The 26,589-nt window shown below is 40.6% G+C and overlaps 1 protein-coding gene across 1 annotated transcript; it reads left to right on the plus strand.

Moving 5' to 3' along the window:
- Positions 1-735: 735 nt before the first annotated feature.
- ano3 (anoctamin 3) lies at positions 736-26,589 on the plus strand (the record flags this gene model as incomplete). Its single annotated transcript, XM_080475935.1, has 24 exons — positions 736-940; positions 4,590-4,720; positions 4,872-5,027; positions 5,127-5,227; positions 5,334-5,378; positions 9,262-9,396; positions 9,983-10,089; positions 13,004-13,059; positions 13,199-13,320; positions 14,935-15,069; positions 15,206-15,302; positions 15,929-15,989; positions 18,201-18,283; positions 18,430-18,570; positions 18,935-19,099; positions 19,258-19,294; positions 19,385-19,496; positions 19,732-19,789; positions 20,091-20,188; positions 20,448-20,602; positions 20,725-20,877; positions 21,738-21,888; positions 21,974-22,163; positions 22,672-26,589. The coding sequence occupies 24 exons, from the start codon at positions 736-738 to the stop codon at positions 22,852-22,854; spliced, it is 2,877 nt and encodes a 958-aa protein (XP_080332061.1). The 3' UTR covers positions 22,855-26,589.

The following is a 26,589-nucleotide window of genomic DNA, read 5'->3' on the forward strand; positions in this document are numbered from 1 at the left end:
GACAGAGATGACCAAACAGACAATAAAAAATAAATTGTTTTGTATAAACACGCTGCTACATTATCACCTCAAGCCAATCTTATAAAGCCCAAATGTGACTATTACCAAAAGAAAGAGATCCACAGTTATGGATGTTTTTTGTGTGTGGTTATTGCGGTGACATCCCAGTCCTGTTGCTTGAATGTGTTTTTCTACAAATATATAATATGATAAAGCTACTGAATAATCAAGTGTTGCACAAAAGTGCTGAAATCGCATTTTCATTCGTACAATAACGTTTTCTTCAAGGGCGAGGTCAGTGATTTATTTTCTCAACGTCCAGAACATTGGGTGAATGACAAACGTTAGATATAAAATCAAGTCATCAGAACCAGTGTAGAGGAGACGGACATGCTCTGACTAGACGTTTATTTTCAGGTATTCATCATATACCAAACAGATAAGATCATTTAAATTATGGTTTTTTTTTGTGCAGGATTATTAACTCACAGTGGTCTCATTTGCAGTAGTTTTGTTTATTTTTTCTTATGTAAAGTTCTACTTCAAGCTGCATTAACCTAAACAAGATTATCAGGGTTGGTGGGGTTTTTTTCACAGCCACAGCGCTGCATCATACCGCTCACTAAACTGAGCATTGCTCACCGTGTGTTGTGCCGTATCCCTTTAAATTGATGGATGGATGGATAAAGCTCAGTCTATTTTAAGTCAAATGAGATGCTTTTGTTTTTTTCAGGCATGCACACCAGCATCAGCGAGATCCTGAAGGAGAAGAGCCTGAAGCCGTCTCGCCGCAGCCTGCCCTGCCTGGCCCAGAGTCAGACTCATCCAATCAACCTCAACCACTTCCTCTCTGTGCCTCTGAGCCCAGAGCCCAAACCAGAGGTGGAGGGTCTGAGTCAGAGCATCAGCACGTCCTGCAGCCTCCTCCCTCCACATTCAGGTGAGTCCTCTGGTACAGACTTGGAGGACTTTCTGTATCCATCAGTGGCTCAGACGCTTCACTTCGGATGTTCACCTTAATACCAAAGATATGCAAGTTTTATGGCTTTAGACAGTTCTTAAAAGGACACATTGTCTCTGGATTTCTGTGTAATTTTAAATCTATTTGGCAGCTGCACTGGGAATATGTTTAAAATTGTGCGTACTCTGTCTGCACGAGTTTCATGAAACAGCTGAACAAGAACAATCCATCTAGAGTAAGTACGACTTGGTTTTTTACTCTACGTGCGTTGAAGTTAAATGTTTTAGTCAGGTACACTGGATGGAAGAATCTTATTTTAAAAAGACATAGAGGGAAAACATAATGCTGTTTGAGAATTGTAAGGCCCACGTGTCACGCAGTGGCCTCGTTTTCACTGGCTCCTCTTCTCCAGCGCAAAAAAATATATATTACCATGGTCAAATAAGGTCATTTCAACAATAAAGGACACTTAAAATCATAATTATATTGTTGGCTATTTTTAGTTTTTTTTACATCTCTTTTGATCAAAAGATGATTTGTGGCATTCTTTTTGAAGAATATCTCCAATATCCAATATCTCCAGCTTCTGTTCGGTTTATCATTTCATCTGCCATTTTTTTTATAGGACTGAAGACAGATGGGATACTGAGTTTATAAGATTGAAGGATGGCTGGTTAGCCTGCTAATTTTAGTATATTTATGTACAGAACAGCACAGACTCTGTCAACAAAACTCTAAACATTCATAACAAATTACTTTGTGTGATTCCTTGTGATGGTGTGGGACATTTTTAGATTTCTTTCCACCATGTATTCAAAATATTCAAATTCTTCTCGAAACAGAGGAGGAACCTTTTTACACGACAGAGATCATCTATTATGTTGACATTTTATCAAGAATACGTTGCACTTTTGACCCAAATAGAGTTTTAAACCACTGCCTTAATCATGCATATAATTATCTTGCTCACACGTTGTAATAATTATTAAGTGTTTGTTTTTGCAGAAGCAAAGCTCATTCCTGCACAGATTGTCCTAATCCTGCTGAAATTTAAGGCCCGAGTCTAATATTGATTGAGCAGATTGTGTTTGACTTAGAAGACGACGTGTAAAGTCACACCTGTCTGTTGCACTTTTAGAGGCTCAGACCTGCTGAAAGAGTAAAAAAAACAACACCGTAGGGACATAAAGAGGCTTTTTAAAAGCGAGAGATTATTCAGAATTATTGTATCATCAAAGGCAATCAGGGGTTTATCACAATAAAAGCTTCCTTTTGGTCTCATCACTTAACACTTTTATGCAGCAGCACTTTTATGTTTTGCCGCCTTTCTGAACTTCAAATACCCTTCGATCCTTTTCTTTTGTTGTCGAGTACAAAATGGGGAACAGAAATATACATATGGGATTTTCATGCAAATGACACAGCACAGGCAGTGCTCTTTTCTTGCCCGAGGCGGAAGCAGACAAGAGGAGAAAGTGAGGATAAAACATCTAGCAGGAGTTGCTAATATAGGAAGTAGGACGACCCAGCAGGAGTTTTCCACCACAGGTGTGTTTGCCAGGGCGGATGAAAAGCAACCAAATGTAACAGATGTCTGTGTTTTATCATTGTTATATAGATTGTGTAGCATCTTTCAACAGATATTAGCTGTGCTGAATGTGTGAATTATGCATTAAAAAAAAACAACCCATCAATTTTCACAAACAAAGCATTTGATTGATGAGAAAGCGCTGCTCTGTAACCTGATAATCCATAAATAGGTAAATTAGGATAATCTGATATGACATTGTGAGCATTTGCATAAAATCTCTCTGCACTCTCTGACGTTCTAATCATGATATAGATGTTTCCTCATTATCCACTCCCTGTAACTCGTGTAGACTTTCCTAGGTACAGTACAGTTGATACGTTCATTTCGAACATTTGAAATCATTTCAATTATTTTAGATTTTTCAGTGCCTTGTTTCCTCTGTGAGTTGTAAGTGTGTCTCTGAGCAAAAACACAGCGTGATCTGACACGCAGTCTCTTTGGAGATGTTTCAGCACCACATGTTGCTCAGACTTCTGACTCATTCTTCAGCACAGTTGACACTTTTATCTCCAACTCAAAAGGGGCTATATTGACTTTCTGTGTAGAGAAAATTCACACTGATGTTTGTAAAGAAGATGTATCACTAACATCAATTCCATACGTTTTCCTAGACTGGCCGGATTAGATTTGTGAACTAGTGGTTGGAGCACTAAACTCAACACTTTAATGTGGTTCAGTGTTGTTTCATTGTTTTTGAATTGTCAGAGCTGAGTGTCTTTTTGTGATCTCTATTACTCCTGATGTTATCATGCCATCTATGTTTGGATAGCAAATATTAATCAACACACTCTTGCTTTTTTCTTTTTTTTTTATCTACTTTTGAAAACAATATCTGTGGCCAAAGTTTGATGATAGAAACAGTAAAGTTTGCAATGAGCACTGTACAAATTACAAAAAGAATGTATACTTTGTAACTGTAAAAATGCTGTAGTTACTTTACTTTTAATTGTCTCTTATCTATAATGTCTTAATATTTTTTATACGTGCCGTTGCATTGCTGTGGCTGAGTTGTTAGCTGTGGTGGTCAGTTCAATGACGGAATCACTTAAGTTCAGCTGATATTACATCAGTTCATTGGAAGTCAGATTGTGACACACATATTTTATTTTGGTATATTTGAGTAAATTATTCATCATTAAAGTCTGGTATTTTGAAGTGCTTTTCATTTTCTTAAGAGGAGCTGACTGATAAACAAATTTGATTTAGAAGAACTAGCAGCAACACAACTGAGATTAAATGGAGTATTTTTTTTGTTTTTTGTAAGGCATGTTGATGTTTATGTAGGTGCTGCAACTGCATCACAGCTAATGTTGAGGCAATCTAATTTTAACCTCTTACGCCTTCTTTCAGCACAGCAGTATTGAAAGTTCAGTCTCGAGTTACATGGAGCTCTTATGGTGGTGACGTATGACACATCTGAGTGCAGAAATTAGCTAATTTGCCCCACGTATCCCGGAGTGGATGTAATTTGTGCTGCACTGAGAAAACCCATGTCATGTAATTAGAGTGCAGAATGGGACTAAGAGGATGTCATAATAAGTCGTCTTCTGGCCCCACAGATTCATTGTTTTACACCATAATTCTCATTTTCCTCTTTTAAAAACAAGAAACTCCACACGTCACTGAAAAATGGCAAAAGCTTTCAAATGTTGTGTCGTGAAGGAGTCATTGTTTGTCAGGGGCACACTCATATCTGAAGTTTGATCTTTCACAACACTGTCAGGAAAAAATGACTTCCTGGTCGGCTGTTTGTTTTTCCTCACACAATTTTTGTTTGTGCACATCAAGTGGAGAAGTTCTGATTGAGAAAGGAAGACAGAGAAAGTCTCACTCTTTCAACACAACGCTGGTAAATGATGTCTGAAGCTGGCACCTACTTTTGAATGACTTTAGTTTTTACTCAGCTCAGGTCTGCTTTCATGGCTGGCAGTGAGGTAAGGAAAATAACAACTGGGACATGATGCAGATAGAATACTTTGAGTGGTTGCTCCCCAGTCCGATAACTAAGTCACTGATCGCTCTTGTGTCTGTGTTCAGCAGAGGATAGCAAGGATCACTACGTGGAGGAGACTGAAGTGAGCACGTGTGAAACACAAACAGATGAGCCTTTTCTGCTGCAGAAGCCTGTCACCCGTGCTAAATTAGAGGCACGCACAGATTCACTTCAGGTACTAGACTCACAGTAATAACAGATCTCAGATCACCCCCTTAATTTTTTATTTGAAAGAGGCTTTGGGGTTTGGGGGGAAATAGAACTTAGCACTGGGTTGTTCAGCTCCACTTCATTTTAAATGCAGAGTTCACTCATTGTTGCTGCAGGGGAAGAATCCAGTCAATCCATCAGGACTGTTTTTCCGAGATGGGAAGAAGCGTATCGACTACATCCTGGTGTATAAGAAATCCAGTCCACAGGTGGAGAAAAGGTGCACGTTTGAGAAGAATCTACGAGCTGAGGGCCTGATGCTGGAGAAGGAGGTAAAAATGTTTGGTGTGAAAGCATAGAGACTTTCAGTTTTGTTCAATTCCTAACTTTTCCTACGAACTTAACATTCGGTTTTCTCTTTTACTTAAAAGCCCTCTCTGACAAACAATGACATCATGTTTGTGAAGGTCCACGCTCCCTGGGAATCACTCTGCAAATGCGCTGAGCAGATGAACATCCGGATGCCTTTCAGGTAAAACAGCAGTTAGAGAAAAATACAAACTTCAATAAAGTGTGTTGCTAATAAAGTCAGTCAGCCTCTCCAACATCCTCGTTTTTTTTCTTCTTCTTTATTTCAGAAAAAAATGCTACTTCACAGACTGGAAGAGCAAAACCTTGGGCAGGTAAGCGGATTTAAGGTTTAGGATTACTTATTTTGCTGGTGAAGTACGATGTTTCAGTGTCTCTAACTAAATTTGTGAGCAAAACAATGGGGGCCCAGCAGCAGGAGAGATGTTGATGGTGTTTTATAATTGAAGTTATCAGTCACTTCAGCGAGAAAAAGAGACAAAGGGGAAGCCTTAGACAACCCATTATTGGCCTCTGCACAGTCTCGATACAACACAATGCGATTTAACTATTTCAAAATCAATGAGGAAACGTAAACTTGAATTATATTCTCAATTGCGAAGAAATCACGTCACACAACTTCCCTGAAATATGATTCTACCGTTCCGTTCATTTTGCGTTTCAATAAACTCTAATAAGTGGTGCTGCACAGGCTTATTTGCATACTATTTTTAGAGCGACGCACTTTTCTTTGATGTGATGTTGAAGTGTTGTCCAGGCCCCGTGCAGGACTCCAAATCAAATTATTTCTTCATCTCACTGGAAATGCAAATAGAAAGAGTCTGTCAAAAAGTCACACCAACATTTTCAAAGACTAAAGCGTCTTTATTTGCTCCAAAGAATAAATCTTGTTTTCACTAAATTATTTTCCCGTGCAACCTAAATTGTTTTGCCAATTATGTTAAGGTGAAACGGCAGCTGGATTATGCTCTGAGGCGTGTTTATTTTTTATTTATTTACTGAGCCACTGCATATGACTGCTTTAGCCTTGGCAGAAGGGGTTTTTGAGTGGATGGTAATCAGATTCGGGTTTGCAAGCATCTGTTTTGATCAAATGTAAATCACTCAGGGTAGGAAATCGCGTTTCCTCATTAAATATTGGAAACCACAATCTGTGTGTAATTATGCTGCTTTCAAAGTGTACATGTTCCTTCAGTTAATCCAGTCATGCCTCTTGTTTACCTGCTTTAATCAAGTTAGAGTAACAGGGGCAGGAGCCAATCACAGATGACACAGAAACAAATCTTTTTTATCCTGGGGAAAAAACCAAGGCATGCATGCACATGTAGATCATGGCTGTTTCGACCCGCCTGGACAAACCTCACTGTAATCACTGGTGGCATTATCATCCTGCAACACTGCCTCTCTTCCTCCACTTCATTTGTATAGAAATGTAATTTCTTTTATGCTTAAGCACAACAACTTAAGCTTTAACAACCACATGTTCACATGACGTCTGTGAGCCAGATATATATTTCCCATAAGAATTTGCTGCATTTGTAATTTCACTTGGACATTGGTTTAAAGCGGATTGGACTGGATTTGAGAAGTCGGCATTCACACGCTTTTGAATTAGTTGCATTTTTAGGCAGTCATATATTTTCACTTCTTTTATGGAGAACTACATACAAATCATAACCTCGAGAGTCAGGGACCTTAAGCCTGCAAATTCATGATGGGACATTTAAACATCAGCGAAAATGATAGAGGTCAGCAGGGTTTTTTTGGCTTTGAATGGACTTCTTTTCAGCTTTACATATAACAGCAGCATCTACACTATCTCATTGTCCGTTATGATAATCATTTAGCTTTTATCTATTGAACTGCAAGCATGTTGTGAGTCTCACTGCCGAGTATCAGACCCAGTCATAAAATGAAGGCCACCTCTATAACATTGTGCAGGTGCAGATTTATCAGGCCAATATGTAACAAACTGTGATTTACTTTGTATTCTGTGACATTTCCACCAATACCACTGTTCGTGCTGCATCAGTTTCAGCTGTTGGACGGCTTCCACTGCACATGTGCATGAATGAGCCTTGGCCACCTTTGCTCCTCTTCTTTCATTAAACCACTCTGATAAATACTGGTCAATACAAACAAGAAATACTCCACCACAGGCTCCAGTTTTAAAGATTATCAGACCCATTTGTCTTGCCAACACAATTTGCCACATTTTCTGCTCAACACAGGACTGAAAGTTCACTTGATACCTAATGTATGCCATCTATCCAGATGTGCGACGATCAGGTCGTATTTTTATCAGAGTATATTGACAAAGTCAAATTGGATAAAATGTGTCTGATACACAAACTGCTGGAAAAATGTTTTTGGTCTTTCAGCATCCAGATTAATGAACATTCAGTCATAGGTGGGAGGACACATTGTAGTAAGTAAAATATTTCAAGAATTGAAGTAGAGGAAAGTAAAAACTTATTGCATTATTTCACACCTAGATACTCGTAATAATGCGTAATAATAACCACACTGTAACACACAGCGCATGTAGTACAAAACCCCACAGACAGACACAACCGCTCGCCCACCTGTCCGGCAAAGAACAAAGCACTTCACAGCACTTCTAAATCATGTGTGAGAATGATCTGAATCACTGTGAAGGAGAACCATTATCTTTTCTGCAGAGCAGTATTTCATCAAGCTGTTGTTCTTAAATGAAAAATATATCAGACCAGTAAATAGGCTTTATGTGTTTACTAATAGTTTGTCACTAACTGCCATTCCCCCAGAGCTGAACAAATGAGCCGTGCGCAGGTTTGTGACAGCACACTGCTCCGATGTCATTTCTTTCCATGCGGTACCTGTGCTTCTTCATAACAACATTCATTCAATGCTCCCTGAAAACAATACCATTCCCCCCAAAAGCCCTATTTATATTTGTTCAGTCCACATCAGAGCCACAGCCCCACGTATTAGTCTGAGGCCCCTTCAGACATTCAGCAGAAGCAGAGCATGCATTGCCAATTCCACTTCTTCATTTAGTGATATAGATCTGAGAAAGGAGTGACCGCTTGTTATCTGATCAAATATGTATCCAGATAAAAAAAATAGCTCAATAAACATCGAACGGATAGCCATGACATTTTTCTTTTCAAAGATTCAAGGTCCTTAGAGGATGAGTCACACAGAAGTTAGTGCTCAAGCTCATTTTAATACCGTATCTGTTTTTATCAGTGGTTGGAGCTGTTCAGAAACTGGGTCCATGGTTTTTAGCCAACTCATGAAAGATTCATACCGAAATTGGATAGGAGACATTTAACAATCAGGGAAACAATAGAGACATTTATAAAACATGGTTGTAAGAGCTTTTACAATTGATGTGGAGCCTCCATGCACTTCAAATTAAAAACCTCTTACCACTGTGAATTTGTTAAAGCTGTCTATGAATCCTAACACGCTGCCACCATAAAAGTGGATAAATATTCAGGATGGAAACAGACTTGATTTGTTTGTTCTCTCAAGGTGACAAGAACAAAGTTAGTTCTGCTCAGGTCATTTGATACTTCACCATAAATTCAAGTGCAAACCTCCTGGAAGGTGATGGAAGAATGAGTGTATGTGTTCAATCTTCCACATTAACCTCGCCCACAGTTATCAGACACCACATGAGAAATGTGTTCGCAGAGTCGCAGACATAATGTTGCTTATTTCCTTCAACATTTCATCCAAATTCGAAGGCAATTCAGAAACGTTTGGTGTCTGAAATTAGGATGTATGAAAACAAATGAAGATGGCAAGAATAGTAATCTGGTAGTATATTGCCCCTGACACTTGGGTGTTATTGTTAAAGTCGAAGCACAGCTGTGACTTCACACAGCCTCGCCAAGGCTATCAGGGTTGTTTAAATGGGTTTTAGTTTTGTAATTTCAAAGGCAACACAAATTAGAATATCCCAAATCATTAATCAGATGAGATTTGACATGAGCTTTTAAATAGGATCACTTAATCTGAGGTTTATGACTCATAAGCATGAAAATAAGAAACGATGTGTGCATGTGTAGACGTGCTTTCACTGGTGGTTTGCCTCCATCATGGTTATGCTAGAGGGGACAAAAGGTTGAAATCCACCGTCTCACATAAGGAAAACAATCTTCATGTTAATCTGTAGCGTTAATCCCGTCTCTCTGTGCGCCTGTGCAGCAGGTTTCATCTGAGATGTCGCCAGATAAAAAGCTGGCTTCCCAGAAATCCCATGAAGCTGGACAAAGAGGCCCTGCCCGACTTGGAGGAAAGCGACTGCTACACGGCCCCTTTCAGCAGAGCTCGCATGCATCAGTAAGACGGCTCGGTGCACACTCAAGCGTGATGTGACAGAAACCATGAATGTAGTGTTGCATAATAAAGATGTCTGCACCAGCAGTGTTAGTGATATGTGTCCTGATCCGTATTCCTAGTTCGCCTTTCATCCACGACATCCATTCTTGTCTAGAGCCCTTCAGTGTAGAAACAGGGAGATGGATTTTGTGACGTGAGGTTTTGTATATTTTATGGCTCGAAGCCTGAACTCACGCAGCAGAATAATGAAGACGATTTTGTCATAAATAAGATATAAAAATAGCGCATGAAATAATTGACTTCCTTCTCATTCTTGTCCATTTTTTGTGCTTCTGTGTGATAAAAGGCATCACCTTAATCTCAATTGTCAGTGAATCATTTTCCCTCGTCCTTCTCGTCTCAGCCTGGACAGCTTTAGAGAATATAATGATGCTGGGATAAACACAAACTTAACGCAGTGAATTGGGTTTTAATGAACTTGCCATTGTTATTGATTCAGATCTCATTGCACACCCTGACTGGATGACAGTCATGTTATTGTAGAATAACTAAAGGATTTTGTTTTGGGGTTTTTTTTTTCTCTCAGTTTCACGATCAACAACCGAGAGACGTTCTTTTCCAACTCCACCAGAAGCAGAATAGTCCATCACGTCCTGCAGCGGACCAAGTACGAGGACGGAAAGTCAAAGATGGGTAAAGCGCCGTGTTTGATTCCTCCTCTCCTCATTCCTCACATACTGAACGAGATTTCCAGCAGCATCACATCAGTGATGGTATTTCTTATGATGCATGTGTCAAACTCACATTAGTAGAATGACAGCATAACAACTTATGAATACAGATAACAACAAAGTTTACTCTAAATGTTCTTGCAATAAATTACAAGAGCATCTAGAAATAATCACATTTGAAGCCTTTTTTCTTTTTTTTTTTTTTAACTAAATCTTAACAAGCTGAAATTATCTGAAGGTAAAAATCACAATTTGAAATCTTACTTGTAACACAGTGACTGCGGACTTTACCATGCATGTTTCCACAAACTCCCCTCACGATGTCACTTCCATGCTAAAGCTATTTCAAGCGGTCACTGCTGCATCACTGATCTCTCGGCTACAGGCAGTGTTCCTCACTGAAAACCGGGGTTACTTTAGAAGAGACATAAAAAAAAATAGTTACTTGAGAAAGTGACGTGTGTTTTACTGTTTTTCAGTTACTTAGAATGTCTTAATAGTCTGCACATATTGCTGTTACAAATTCACCGAGCTGTCTGCCCTTTAATGATTCACTCACTATTTCCAGCCACTAATAATCAGTTGTTGTTCAAGTCCAGTGTTTTCAACCACAAGCGCTCTGCTACACCTGCTCAGGCGAAGGAGATATCACGTTTCAGCAGAACACCTGTTCTCTGTTTATAACTTTAAAAGGAACAAGTAACAAGCCGAACCACCTTATTTCATAAAGGTGTTGAGTTACTATTGCATTCTTGCCCATTTGTGACAATAATGAAGTGCCTATAAGGTGTTATTCCCAGCACTTCTTGTCTAGAGTGAAACACGACTTTCACCCCGAGTGAACTGAGATCGCTTCTTTTGGAAGCTTTGGTTTGATAAAGCATTAAGGAAAGTAGGTGGATGGAGTTTAGGAGAATGTAATCAGTGAGAAAGCTGCAGAGTTGACAGCTGAACTCGAAGTCCTTCATATTTTATTTTTTATTGAATTAGAAACCAGAGTGGTGGCAGGATGGTGGGAGGAATAATGTTTGATGGTTGTCTGTGCTATGATTAAAACATGAACTGCCACCGAGTGGCTGCTATTGTCCAACCCGAGGTTGACCTTTCCTCTCCTTATGGGCGATGTTATTTTGTTCTGTTTGTCGTATCGTCAGTGTCGCTAAACCATCCATTCACTCCCACTCTGCTGTCTCGTCTGACTGCTGCCAACATGTTTTGCTGGTTGAAGTTTGGGCTGGAAGTGCTGGATCGGATTCCGTATTAATATTTTAATACTGTTGACCATTTTGCTTTCCAACAAATAAGATCAGCTCAGTCACAAGAGAGGAAAAATCCTTTCCAAATCCATCTTTTTCTGGCTCCAGCTCTCCCTATCTACAGTTTCAGTGAAAGGATGACTAAGTACAAGACTGCACTGTTATCATGCAGTTTTCCTACAGTGTGGTAAGGTAATTGAGAGATTCAGATTAAACCTGTGACAATAATACCTCGTTCTGAATGAGGAGTGAAGGTGAAAATAATAGGAAATGCCAATAAAGTAAAGCGGTTTCTTGCCCCATGGGCTCAAACAGGCAAATGACACCAGGTTATAAACTGGTTATTGTGCTGAGAAAGACAAAAGTAATACAGGTGATTGTTTCTTGACTGTGTTCTTGTATTTTATGCTTGTTCAATACTCTTTTTGTTGTTTGGGGGGGTGGGGGGGTCTCTTCTACCTTTTTGAGATAGTTAGGTCTCAGAAGATGAATATATGATACAAAGTATGCTTTATAGATTATTTAAATTAAACTGATGTAAACTGAATTTATAGGGAGTGGAAATGATAATTGTCATGTTCACTCTCCAGTGCCCAGGCTGCAGTTTAGGAAACATCTAGATTGGGGGCTTTTACGATGGTTGCTTTTCTAACATGCTCCTTTACTTGTTAATTTTTACAAGAAAGAATGCTAAAATGTGAATTAATATTGAATTTAAAGACACACATTATGAAATGTAAATTTAATGTAAATATACTGAAGACAAATACAAATAATAAAATAAGCTGTGACGAAGAAATCCTGGGGATAAAAGTTATGACAGTTGCAGGTTTATGTGGGGACCTTAGTTTCCTATGAAGTAAAAACCATTCTTTTTATTACCTGTGATTCCCAACAGCTGTTCACAACAAAATGTTTCAATGTGAAAATCCTTTGGATGTTTGGCATGGATCAGAATATTTTATGTGATGTATCTCTTCGGGTCTGCTGGTGAAGACACTTTAATCACTGTGGAAGGAGGAGGGATTTTATCCCCTGTAGTGATACGAGGACCAGAGGGTTAATCATGGCGAATCCCACACTACATAGTAATTACAGCCAATTCACTCCATTTATGTTCACTGGGACAAGTTTTGAAAACCAGTTTAATGCTGATATGGTCCTTTTAAATTAAAAAAAAAAAGTATTTTCAAGTCCTTGTCGCTATTTGAAGTCTTACCCTGAGTGTTTTAAGCTTGTCGGTTCCATCCATCCATCCATTCGCACATTTTCACCGCCCACTTTATCCAGACAAGGGTCACAGAGGGCTGGAATGAAGAGACGCTCTGGACAAGCAGCTGCTCCATCACAGACAGCACAGAGAGACAATCTGACTCACCAGTTCAGCTCACGATCATCTCTCTGGATTGAGTTAGGAAAGGAGTACCAGCAAATACCCGCACAGGGGGGAAAATGCAAACGCCACACAGAAAAGCACCCACATGGTTAAACCAGGTGCGACCTGCTGCCCCACCGTGCTCTCTTTGAATTACTGTCAATGACGACGCGACTGAATTTTTAATGTGTCTGGGCTGTTTTATGTGTTCGTCTTCTAATGTGACCTGTTTTGTTCTGCGGCAGGTATCAACCGGTTATTGGGCAACAACACATATGAGGCTGCCTTTCCTCCACACGAGGTGAGATTTCTTAAATTCTTTTTGTAAATGTGCTGAGAAGCTGCGCAGATTTAAATTATTCATAAAATGCTTTTCAAGAGCAACAACATCTGCAAATGTCTCTTATAATGTGAGCTTGATGAGTCTTTTGTGTGATCAGGGTGGTTACAAAAGCAGGCATCCTATTAAGACGCACGGTGCCCAGAACCACAGGCATCTTCTGTATGAGCGCTGGGCCCGCTGGGGGATCTGGTACAAATATCAGCCTCTGGACCTCATCAGGTAATCAGCTTTGAAGCCTGTTTTATAATCTCACAAGCTGGTTTTTATTAACATTCATACAACACTGTGTCCTGATTATGATCCTGATTCTTGCTTTAATTATAATTGTGAGGTTTGTTTAAATGGAGCACAGAGTAACCCAGTTATTTCTGTGGCTGCATGCGCTTCGTGATTGCCGGCCTCTGATGAGAAGCTGGCTCGTCTATCACTTCTCAGCTCCCCACTGACTGCATCTGTTATTTCTGAACTGATTGAGCTATTTTAGGAGCTGAGACTGAACTCACTTTAGTGTGCTGCTGCTTTGGTACCTCCGTATTTCTGTTTCTGTCACACTTCTCTTTCCCCTCATTTCACAAATGTGAGGTAAAAGATTTTGTTCAAGGTTTTGTTGAAATATTTTGACTTTGGTAGCCGCAGCCATTCATGTTAGTTCACTCTATTCTGGGCTAATCATATATTGGATGCCCTTCTTGCTGTGTCTTTAGCTCTTCATCCAATCCACCACCAGGAGGGATAAAAAATAGATTCAAATGAAAAAAGGTTCAACTGACCCAGGACTTCATGTAACGTATCAGACTTGTCACAGTGAAACCCTTCTACTCCTACTTATTGTAAATCGTGTCTCAAAAGCTCCTCACTCAGACATGACTGACCTGATATGCACGTGATCCCCGTCAGTATATTCATGGCCGAGCAGGCAGTTGTAGTGTTGTTAGGTGTGTGATATGATGATAACACAAGACAACAACCGTAAAACCCACCAAGAGATTCTGTCCTCTCACTTCACACCACCTCTGCTATTGTTCATTGTATGAAATACAGTAGAAGGGATATAATAGAAGTTTATTTCCATCTACCAGCATACAATGTTATCCTGATGGATTTTCAGTTTTCTGTATGAATAGATGGACTTTTGGAATTGTGGTTTAAATATTTAAATATATCTTTGAATAGAATATGTATCCATTATTTAGGATGACAACATTTCTTCCTAAACAGTAAAGATACATAAATTGTCGGCTAAAAATTATGAAAGTGCAATACCAGGAGGCTAATTACGAATACTGTTAAGTGAAATTCAGATATGGTTGTCAAAACCAGAATGTTAAAAAAATAATAATTTAATTGGACCTTTGTGTCTCTGAAGGAAAAAAAGCACTGCAGTTGTTTTTGTACTTGCTGTATTTGTGGACTCACTTTACTGTACCAGTATGAGATGATTTGGGCTGTGTGCGATCCCTCGCCGCAGAAAATTACTAACCGTGTAATGGAATGTCTTGATGTGTATTAGTCATTATCCAGTTTTTTATAAACCAGGCTTATTACTTAGATATTTCTTAACACACCAGCGCCTCACCTGAAACAGAGCAGCTTCACTAGAACAGCTTTGAAACAAGTGTTTTGCTCAACGGGGCAGCTTGACAGCTGTGGTTTCAGAGAAAGACAGTTATAGATTGATTTGCGACCGCGGCATTAAACTGCGTGACCTTTAAATCCAGCGGCTTTCCAATCTATCCGGCCTCCATGACCACCTCACTGTGCTCTGGACCTATAATTACTGTCAACACAGTTTATTGGTGAATTTTTACCGCCTTGTCTCTTTGTCTCTCTCAGGCGATACTTTGGTGAGAAAATCGGTCTTTACTTTGCGTGGCTGGGCTGGTACACTGGCATGCTGATCCCCGCTGCTCTGGTCGGTGTGTTTGTCTTCCTCTATGGTCTCTTCACTATGGACTCCAGTCAAGTCAGGTCAGCTCGCACTAACAAAGGGATTGAGCGGTGTATTTTCTTTGATATGCTGGCTGTGGGAGTGCAGAGAGAGTGATTTAAAATGATCTTGTGTTATTGATTGTTAGTGTGACCTTCTGATGTTTTGTCTCACTAGTAAAGAGATTTGTGAAGCCAACACCACCATCATGTGTCCAATGTGTGAGGAGACCTGTGAGCCGTGGACACTGAGTGACAGCTGTGTTTACGCTAAGGTCAGTGTGGCTCTCGGGCTCGTTCAACTGCTTCTAACTTGAAGTTATGCTGCAGCCTTGTTAAAGTTACAGAATTAAGAAAGTTCTATTTTGATGAGTTTTGTTCCACAAGATTCAAATGTAGTAAGAAAATGAGTCTTCTCTTTAATGTTAATGTTGTGGTATATTGTTTATAAGATCCTTTTTCTTTTGAGAGCATCAAAAATGTGCATCAAGTTGTAATTGACACCTTACACATCGTCCTGATCTTTTCAGAAATATATCTGTACAAAATCTGTATTTTTTGGATTTTTACATACAGTGTGCTCAATAAAGTAAATATATGAGTTTTGTGGGTTTTTGACATATTTGTCACCAGTAAACAGAACCAGCCTCTAACCCACCTGCTTCCAACTTCTCCTCAACTAAACTACTCAGCAGATGTCTGCAGCTCATGATTTCTGAACAGGTGCATCAATGTTGTTATCTCACTCCTGCTGGATGTTTTATTACATTTCCAGCTGCCATTTTATGAGCGGTTACCTGTGAAGACCTGTTGATCGTCACGGAGCTCCGACATGTTTTAATTCCAGCTGCTGAAACTGCCAGTTGAATAAAGTCCTAATCTCGTGTGTTTGTATCTATAGGTGACCCATCTGTTTGACAACGGCGGCACGGTCTTCTTTGCAATCTTCATGGCTATCTGGGGTAGGCACGACATCTTTCTTTGTGGACCTTGTCTGATAGTGTAAGATTTGTTCTCTGCTCAGTGCAAACACTCCCGGAATATGACTCGGTGCAACAGTTTCAAGCTTCAATTCTCTCTCGCCTGAACATATTAGGCTTTTCAATGGGGAATTTAGAGCAGTAAACAGTCCGCAGTGCAAGTTACACAGGTCTTCACTCTGCAGTCTAGTGTACTTTGTAAATCATGGTCACCTCTCCCTGATTGAACATCTGCACTCACACTTCCCGTGCGGTCCTGAAGTAATTAGCCAGATAATTAAGCTTTTCCCCAAAAGGGGAGTTATCATGCGGCTGTCAGGTTCGTGGAATTGCACCATGATATTGGTATATTACAGCTATGGCTCCCACAGCAATAATATCCTTGTAATGTAGAGAGTGAACATCACTGTGCAGCGTTTTGGCTCGGATCCATCTCACTGCCAGCATGAGAAATAATCACCTGTGCCAGAGGGAGCACTTGGCACACTGTGCGCTGGGTTTGGGCTAAATGAAGGCCAAGAGACGCGAGAAAGCCAAAGAAGGTCCAGCCAGCTCCACTGACTGAGGTTTGAAGCTCTGAATCCTGCGTGAGGGCTTTTGGCAATGTGGGACAAAGTAGGAGCACTGCACCACTGAGCGAGTGCACTTGAGGTCTCGTGTGAGTGTGAGATAGACATAGAAAATTGGTTGGCCCAGGGGAATGAATGTAGGCATCTGAAAAAGCTGCATTTCAACAAAAGTGGGTCAAGCTATAATAAAATGTTCACATTTTTAACAGTAGTCAAAGTTGTTCTGAGTGACGAGTCGGTTTTGTTCTGCTTTTTAAGGACACCGCTCCTTTGTGCATCCTGAGTGTCTCTCTATTGCCTCTGTCTGCCTTCAGTTAGATCACAAAACATCACAGGACCAGCCCAACAAAGGATTCATTCATCTATTATTCAGCTGCAGATAATATACGTGATTAAACATTTGGTCTTAAACGTTGCCAGAAAACTGTGAAATTGTTTGTTACAATTCCTGACAGCCTGAGATGATGTCTTGGATCTGCCTGGTTTTGTCTGACCAACTGTCCAAAATCCTAAAATGTGAAATTTTTTAAACAAATATCATGAAGAGAGACAATTACTTTGCCTATAACAAATTATTGGAACAGCCTCATATTTTTTTTATTTTTTTCTGGAAAATGACTCTGTTATTGAAATAGTTGGCAAACATTCTCTCGAAGTAATCCAAAGAATTGTTTACTTAAACGTGTTCATATGTGGAAAACCTTCAAATCTGATCTATTATGAGGCTGCACAGCTCTAAATACTCATGTGAATTTTCAAGTGTTTCCAGCTGAAGAACAAGATGCATGATGTGTATGCCTAAAAAAAAAAAATCAGACTGTCAGACTGAATCAGTATTATAAGGTTATTTAGTTCTGTCCATGGCAGATTGTACATGATTACACACAGTATTTATAAGTAGCTTTCAGTGACACTTTCTTTCACACATTCTACAACACAAACATTGCTTGCGAATGTGTGTGTACCACAACCTTTGTAAAAGCCTTATCTATAATTTCAATGATAACACAATTGAAGTAATATGTTACTCTTACCTACTTACTGTTATGCCAAAGATGTATTTGCAGCCGCTCAATAAACACTAGATGACCTTCATGAGAACAAACTGCACATCAGTAGTTTATTGCAGCTGTTTCATCTTCTCATTGCATTTTCTTCAATAACTGTCGACAACAGTGTCCCTCCTATAAGGAGCACGTGCTGCGAAGTATTCAATTTTGATAATGACTTATTAAATCAAACAGCCAAAATTTGATTTTTGCTGACATAGCTTAATCAGAACTTAATGTCAGTCAATAGACGCGCCCGCACAGTGCACAGACACATTACTCAATGCTCATTACACTCCATTGCGCCATTGCAGAATGAGCATTATACGTGTAAAATCTCTCTTCTGGTGCCACTTTTCTTTACCTTTGCCTTGAAAGCAGTGAAGTGTGTGGACTGATAGCTGTAATCATTTTCTCTAATGGTCGTTGAAAATCCCTGCCACCTATGTTTCACACAGCATATCTGACCGTGAGGTTTGTTCACTCCACTGAGCCGCTCCCTGTGCAGTCGCTCAAACGGCGTGGGACATATCAAAGTTGATCAATAACATGATTGATCCCTGATTCCTCTGCAGCCACAGTATTCCTGGAGTTCTGGAAAAGGAGACGAGCAGAGCTGACTTATGACTGGGATCTCATCGATTGGGAGGAGGAAGAGGTACGTCAGCAATATCCTCAAATGGCTGTCATATCATTTGATTAACCCACAGTTTCATGTTGTTCGTGCAGCCGCCCCTCTGTATCTGACACTACTTCATCGGCTTCAGTTTAATGGCTCATACTGGAATCTGTGTTGTTGACCAGGAGGAGCTGAGGCCGCAGTTTGAAGCCAAGTACTCTCGTGTGGAGAGGGTCAACCCCATCTCTGGCAAGCCCGAGCCTTTCCAGCCCTTCTCAGACAAACTGAGCCGGCTCATGGTGTCTGTGTCCGGAATCTTCTTCATGGTAAACCCCTTTCATCGTTGAATAAGCTGCCCCTTTGGGAACCAGAATCACAGAATGGTCACCTTTGTAGCGTCAAGATGTGTTAGCAGCGGTGTAACACTGCCCTCTACTGGACAATGAATGTAAATGACGGGTTTTATCCATCTGATGGCCCAATCACTCTGGCTCACATATAATATACATAAACAGTTTTCCCCTTATGTTTCATGATACCATAATCTATAAGTTTAACAATTTTGCTGCTCGATAATTATTGGTTAAAAATACAATCATTTCTGTTGAAACTGAAGTGTTTATCTGTTACTGAGCAGAAGACTTGTAAATTCATTTTCATATCTTTCCTGCTTCCTTTATCCCCTGTCAGATTTCCCTCGTTCTGACGGCCGTGTTTGCCGTTGTGGTGTTCCGTCTCATTGCGATGGAAAAGTTTGCTTCCTTCAACTGGCATTTTGTGAAGAAGAACTGGCAGTTCGCCACCTCTGGCACGGGCGTCTGCATCAACTTTATGATCATCATGTCCCTCAACGTGGTAGGTGTCTGAACAAGTATCATCTGGCCCTTTCACATTAATGTCCAACAAATGTTTCCAGAATCAGTTATTTAAAATTTATTTATACCACGCACAGAGTTGTGTGTCTTTTTTACACCTCTTTCTCGTGATCGTTACCCTCTGTTTCCTTCTGTCAGGTGTATGAAAAGGTGGCCTATTTGCTCACAAATTTAGGTGAGTGTCACATGCGTTTCTGTTTTTATGTCTTGATTCCCAAATGATTCCTCTGCATTTACTTTCTCGCCCTTTCCCCTCCTCCTTTAGAGCACCCGCGGACAGAGTCAGAGTGGGAAAACAGCTTCGCTCTGAAGATGTTCCTCTTCCAGTTTGTTAATCTAAACAGTTCCACTTTTTACATCGCTTTCTTCCTTGGAAGGTATGCCGGCTTCCAGAAACTTTGTTGTTCCTGTTTGCAAGTAATCTAATGAGGGACCGTGTTTAAAGCTCTCCTGTCAAGAATGTGGTCCCCTTCCTTTCCACTTGCAAAATATTATTTCATATAGAAGTGTCATGAAGCCGCAGTTTAAGCACCTTTTTTGTCCTGCTTTGAGTTTATTAGTATTTCTCTGATTGAATTTCGCGACTAATGTTTCCATTCTCAATTGGTTCAGGTTTGCTGGCAGGCCTGGAAAATATAATAAACTGTTTAATCGATGGAGGCTGGAAGAGGTGAGTTCAATTAGCTGTCAATGTAGCAGATGATTATTGTAGCAATGATTGGGCTCATTACTGCTTTGTGCTTGAGGATATATTTACAAATTTCACGTAATTAATTTTTCTATTGATGTGCGTGTGTATGTTAGCGTGTGAACCATTAATCTCCTTCATAATTACTGGGATTTTCGGATTTTCATGAACAAATAACAGAATGGAATCACATTTGGCTTTATCTTAGCTTCAAATGAGCAGGCGTTAAATATTAATGTTACACTGGTGTTTCATTTACTGTTGTTTTGATTGTTTTTTCCAGTGTCACCCAAGCGGCTGTTTGATTGATCTCTGCCTGCAAATGGGGGTCATCATGTTCTTCAAACAGATTTGGAACAACTTCATGGAGCTCGGTTATCCGTACGTAATAGGTTATGATAATCATGCGGTTCTTTCTTAATTTTTTTTAACTTTTTTAATTCCTAATGCTTTGGATTGGAGTGACTGGCATTTTACATACCGTGAGCAGTTTCTTTCTATAGTTTCGTAGCTCATCTGCATATGAAAAGACTTTTCTCTTGCAAAAACACACCCAATCATCTTCCTGACTTCCTACAGGGCTCATTGCATTGTCAAAAATAATTGCCTTGAGTTGACAGTCCTCTTTTAAAATTTTCAGCTTGCTGCAGAACTGGTGGTCTCGTAGGAAGATGAAGAAGAGCGGTGGCGGAGGACAGAACGTAGAGAATAAAACCCAGCTTCCACAGTGGGACAAAGACTGGAATCTACAGCCGATGAACGCTCACGGACTGGTGGACGAATACCTTGAAATGGGTAAATCTTCACACTGCTTTCAAGTGCTGTTTTTGATCCTTTCCAAAGAAGGGAATTATTCATGCGAGTTTGTGGTTGTGTTTTTACCCGTGTTGAGGTCCACACTGTATTTTACTTTGCAGTTCTCCAGTTTGGCTTCACCACCATCTTTGTAGCAGCGTTCCCACTCGCCCCCCTCCTCGCTCTGCTCAACAACATCATTGAGATTCGTCTTGATGCCTACAAGTTTGTCACTCAGTGGAGGAGACCCATGCCCGCCCGAGCCACCGATATAGGTCTCTGTGTCACACTGTGTAACTCACACACTGTCACTTTTATTTTTAGATCAGGGACACTTTTTTCTAGCAGTAACATGTCGCTAAGCTCATCCTGCGGAGATGTATATGTTGGCATATCCAACCCTTCTGTACTGCCATATGTTGTGCTTCCCCGACCAGCCCTCCTTCCCATATGATCACAAACACCAAGTTGCCATGTGATGTATGCCCAAATGCTTCATGTGGCTCATTCCCCTGTAATTAAAGGAAGAATTCATCCTGAAACGCTTCAGCTGAAATGAACACATTTGGTGTCAGTTTAACAGAATCAAAGGGCAAAGATTCTTTGTTGGTTTAAGATGGAATTTTCAAAACAATTACAAGTAAAAGAGATTACCGAAAAGGATGACTTTTCTACATAGATATTCTTAATGCTGGCAACAAAGATGTTATGTGCTAAGTTCACACACTACCTCCTTGCATGGCTATTTATGTGCATGCTAAAGCTTTTAGTCCTTTTTACCAATGCTGTTATGTCTTATTCTGGTAAATAATTTACTGGAAAGAAGTAAATGGAGCACAGTGAGGGAGAACAGGGAGAACTACTCTATTCACAAGCCTAAATTACAAATATTGATCCCAAAGTGAGTCCTGAGATGTGCTAAGCAGCACAAATCAGCTTTTGGACACTAAAAATGTATGAAAGGGCCGTAAATTATTGTTGTCAACTAAAATTTTGCTTAGAACAGATACATCTCTTAATTAGTGGAGGGTTATAGAGCTTAAGCATGCATTGTCATTAAAAACAAGTGGCTTTTAACAATGAAACGGACACTTTCTAAACTGTCTCACTTTCCTGTGGATTTCCTGGATTACAGGTATCTGGCATGGGATTCTCGAAGGCATCGGAGTGCTGGCAGTCATCACCAATGCCTTCGTCATCGCCATAACCTCAGACTACATCCCTCGCTTCGTTTACGCCTTCAAATACGGCCCCTGTGTGGACAAAGGACACCACCATGCGGATGAGTGAGCATCAAAAATAATGTGGAAGCTTTAAATGATTGCGTTGGGTTGGTCGCTCGTTGTGTGACGGCCTCGCCTTTGTTATCAGGTGTTTGCGAGGTTACATGAACAGCAGCCTGTCCGTGTTCGACATGGGTGAGCTGGTGAACAGCAGCCTGTCCAGATACTGCAGGTACAGAGACTACAGAGCGCCGCCGTGGAGTTCGGTGCCGTACGAGTTCACTCTGCAGTTCTGGCACGTCCTGGCTGCCAGGCTGGCATTCATCATCGTGTTTGAGGTCTGTCTTCACTCCCCACTTCTTTCTCTGTGTTTACAAGCATAGCAAGCAGCTCAAACTTAATCCACTTACAGTTTTTCCACTTTAAGTCAGTCTCAATATTATTTGACACTTTGTGTTTTTCCCGTTTTAATAATTCCTGTGCTGTCATGTGCTAAAAATATAAGTCTGACAGCCTGCTATGTAGCGGTTTAATTAAATCATGTTTTTAAAAAATAAACCTGAGAAATTCAGACTTTTTAAACAACAAAGATTTTAAATGTAAATGACTTGCACCAACAAACACAGAATTTTCTTATTTCTTAGCAAGGATTTTCCTCCCAACTCTGCCATGTGGATAGATAGAAACAGACTGAGCATAGAAAACGATATGGGCCATACAAAGTTTGTTGTACTGCTGTCTGTATATTTTCCTTTGCATGCACGATGAATTATTCAGCACATACTGGCAGCTAAAGCATGCAAGTTCTCTGAATGATAACTGATGAAAGATTCACGCTTCCTCCAGCACCTGGTGTTTGGGATCAAGTCCTTTATAGCGTACCTCATACCGGACATGCCGAAGGATCTCTGTGATCGCATGAGGAGGGAGAAGTACCTGATGCAGGAGATGATGTACGAAGCAGAACTGGAACACCTACAGAAGGAAAGAAAGAAGAATGGAAGGCGATATCACCACGAATGGCCTTAGCTTCACCACTTCACCACCCTCCCATACCTCCCCGTGTCTCCACTACACGCCGCGCAGCCCTCAGCTCACAGGCACAACCTCGTCTGCCTGCTTGTTGATGTGTTTTAGCTTTGGGAGTCTATCCTCACTCGACTAATTCTGTACACCAAAGACACCCTCTTATGCTCTTCCCTATTGACCTAAAACCTTCCTGGCTTCAGCCCAAGCTTCTGACCACAGCCCCTTCCACACCATCTGCTACACGCCCTGGGTTTTGGCCCCAAACCCTTCCTGCCCCACCCTAAATCCTCCCTCCCTCCCTCACCTGGTGTCATCCAGCAGCTCGCCCTTGTGCTGTGTCATGGCTTCAGTGGGAAAACCTTTGCAATTGTAATGTTTACTATGCAGATCAAGGGCTGCAGATCACCACTGTTCACTTTTCCAGCACCCATCCTGCAATCTTCTCTCTGTGTGGCAGCTAGAACGTCGCTTTGACTCTGCAGTCGGGTGCAGCTGGCAGCATGACCATGTTGTTTCTGTCCACGAGCATCAGCGAACCTCTTCTGTCCAAGTGATGGAGCTGCAGTGGCACCTCACCTTTCATTTCGATTTTTTTCTCGTTGCAATAGTGATTCTGGTGATGTGGCTACCAAATAAAATCTGTGGACACTGTCCCTGCAAAGTGACTGTATATTGCTGTTGAAGCATGCTGAATAATATCTGCAGACATTTCATGAACTAAAAACAAAAAAGATTATTAAAACAACAAACATGGAGGATGTGAGCATCCAACCATGGTGAGGAATCCTCTCTAAAGTCATATAAAGTGCATGATAATACTGTTTTGTACCTTTTGATAGACCAAGTCCCTGTCTTGATGCCTGGTTCACGTGTGTCTGTACTCAGTGTGAGCTGTGTGTTGATCTCTGTGCTACTGCTGAGCTTGACTGTCCTGAGTTGAGGAAATGTGAACTTAGTGCAATTTGACTGTGCCTACAGTGTAACAATACGATTACGCACCACAATTGTTTCACCAACATCACGTGTGCCTGTTTGTGCAGCACGTGCTTTCTATTTGAAATGCAAGGAATATTCTTTCTCCCTGTTTTTATTGTCTGACTTACTGCAAACCTTCTGAACGCTCTTGCAAGGATTTGTTTTGGATACGAGTCCCAACCACAGACCCTACCCAGGTCTCGGCAAACATCGACGGTGGACGTTGGAATGAGACTCCAGTCATGAACAATGTATATACTCGCATGCAGGATCCACAAATCTGCTCTTCCGTTCTGCCCTTGCGGTCTGTTTTTCATTTGCTGTTGGAAGCCCTAAAGCGTGGTTGAAACTTGGATCACTTAGAAATAGCTGTGGCTTGGATGCTCAGCTTGCAAGAACATCCATCCACTGTTCCTCGTTCACAACACATCCCTGCTTCTGTTCCAGTCTTTCAATAAACACACGGTCAGACGAAGTTTTAGCTCCTTTCTGACCTTCTCAAGGGGAAACTGAGAAGTTGGGATTTGTCCGATGCTCACTCATGGCATTGCCTTTTTGTTGTGGTCATTTCTGATGTGGTGGATTAGAGCAGCATGTTTTTTGCCCGATGAACTCAGGAAAATAGGCACTATGACTGATGCATCCATCTGTGAGGCTGAGTCAGAATCAGGATTTTTTTCCTGTTTCATTCATGCCGAGATGAATGGTTCTGGAGCGCATGGATAAGCCGTGATGTGGCAGCTTATGGCTTGGCGGGTAATGGAGACTCATAAACACTTCAGTACAGGTCATATTGATCAAAGGAAGGTAAATGTAAACATATTATGCAGCAGGACACTACATCCTACCCTGAATGCATTGCACCACAGAAAGAAAAAAAAAACATTTTCCAGGATTTGTACATTATTTGCTCTCATCTATTTGTTCTTTTGCTACTTTTGTACATACATTTCAACACTTAATGCATTTTTATACTTTATTTCACATCATCAGCTCACCCGCTCTCATCCTCCCACAGACAAATCTATGTCCACATTTCTCAGGTGTCCTCTGAATGTTTGCAGACGATCAACTTTTTATTATATTTTCTAAGACGTGGTCAAAGATGTCCTGCTGTTTTAGACAGATGTTTTTGCACTGCAGTGTTTTGCTTGACTGTCCTGCACATCCACAGCGGAAAATGTGCACTTTGTTGTGTTTTTGTTTGGTTTCGTTTTGAATAATCAATGGTGAAGTATCAAACAAATCATGCATCCCCAAGTGTCGTTAGTGAGACATACTGTGTAATGACAGAGAGCTTGAGAAAGAAAGAAAGAGGGAGAGAATCAGTACTTAGAGAACTAGTCCAGGTTTTCAGACTATCTTCCCTGCTATGTGAACACTGAAAATCTATGCATGTTAGTATCTTTGAGTACTACTTTAATTTAAACAGATGCAGACATAAATGTACTGTACTGTGGAGTATGCATGACTTGACACGTGCATTGAGTTGTGCTGACTTCTGCAAAGTTGTTAACAGCGTCTTAAACATATCACATCCCCTTTTTGTGTGTGTTGACCAGGCACGGCCTACTGTATGCTTAGGGGAGTGGTCTTCAAAGTGTGGGGCCTACCGCCAGAGAGACACTGAAGAACTTTGGGAGGGGTACGGTGCAGGGAAAAAAAAATGTGGGGTTCATGGGGACGCCATTCCTCTGTCAGGATTTATTCTCAAAACTAAAAAATCCTGACAAAGTGTAGAGTTCTAACATACTTAAGTGTGTGTGTAACTTAAGTTACTTAAAATGATAAAGCAAGGTAAATGTAACAGTTGCAACAGCTGCAGTCTCTATATAGAAATATATTTCAATTAAAAAAAACATCTACCGTACGTAGAAAGAAAGTTTCTACTTTTCTAAAGGTTTTTTATTGGATCCAAGCAGCAGTTAACAATAATACCGTGTGATAAAGGATTAACAGTCTAGTACTCAACCAAAAATACTGATTAGTGTGAGTCAAAATAGGGACAACGTGTTTGAGAATCCTCCCCCACACTTTGGAAACCCCTGGTTGAGGATATGTGTGGCAGGAGCTTTATGCAGAGAGCGTATTTTCAAAACAAGAGCGTTGAACTCCAGACAGATTAACACAGTGTGATTAATGGAGAGCCCGATAACAACGTGAATCTCCAGAGAGCACTCAGTTGGGTGTCACAATTATGTTTCACCCTTGACAGCTGAGGTGTTGAACCTTAGGAGGGAGGAGTAATTTTATGGATGAATAACCGTGTGATCTTGGACGTTTCACTCGCCCAGCTACTAATCATTTCTGAACAGCTCCTCATTCGTTCACCTTCTCACTGATACAATGCTGCACAGCGGTGGGGAGGTGTGTGTGTGTGTGTGTGTGTCTCATGCCTTCAAACCGTTGGCAATAGCACAATATAGGTATTGTATAATGAGTAATAATGGCGTGACCTTGCACATCTTTGAAAAAAAAAATTGCAGTAGAAAAAGGGGATTAAGCTTTCTGTTCTGTGCTATGCTTCTCAGTAGGAATGTGCTTGAGCAATGATGTACTTGACGTGGAAGCACAGTGACGTTAGCTCATAGATTTACCTGTACAATACGATGATATCAGTCGTGACATGGAGTGTACCAATAGCATTGTTTACTTCGTTCCTGTTTACATGTAAAAACATACTGAACTGTATAAAAATGATGTAACATAAAATAATTTGGATATCACTCTTTTCTGTAATAAATCATGGATTGTATCTTT

The sequence above is a fragment of the Lipophrys pholis genome, assembly GCF_963383615.2.
Source record: "Lipophrys pholis genome assembly, chromosome: 11".
NCBI classification, from domain to species: Eukaryota; Metazoa; Chordata; class Actinopteri; order Blenniiformes; family Blenniidae; genus Lipophrys; species Lipophrys pholis.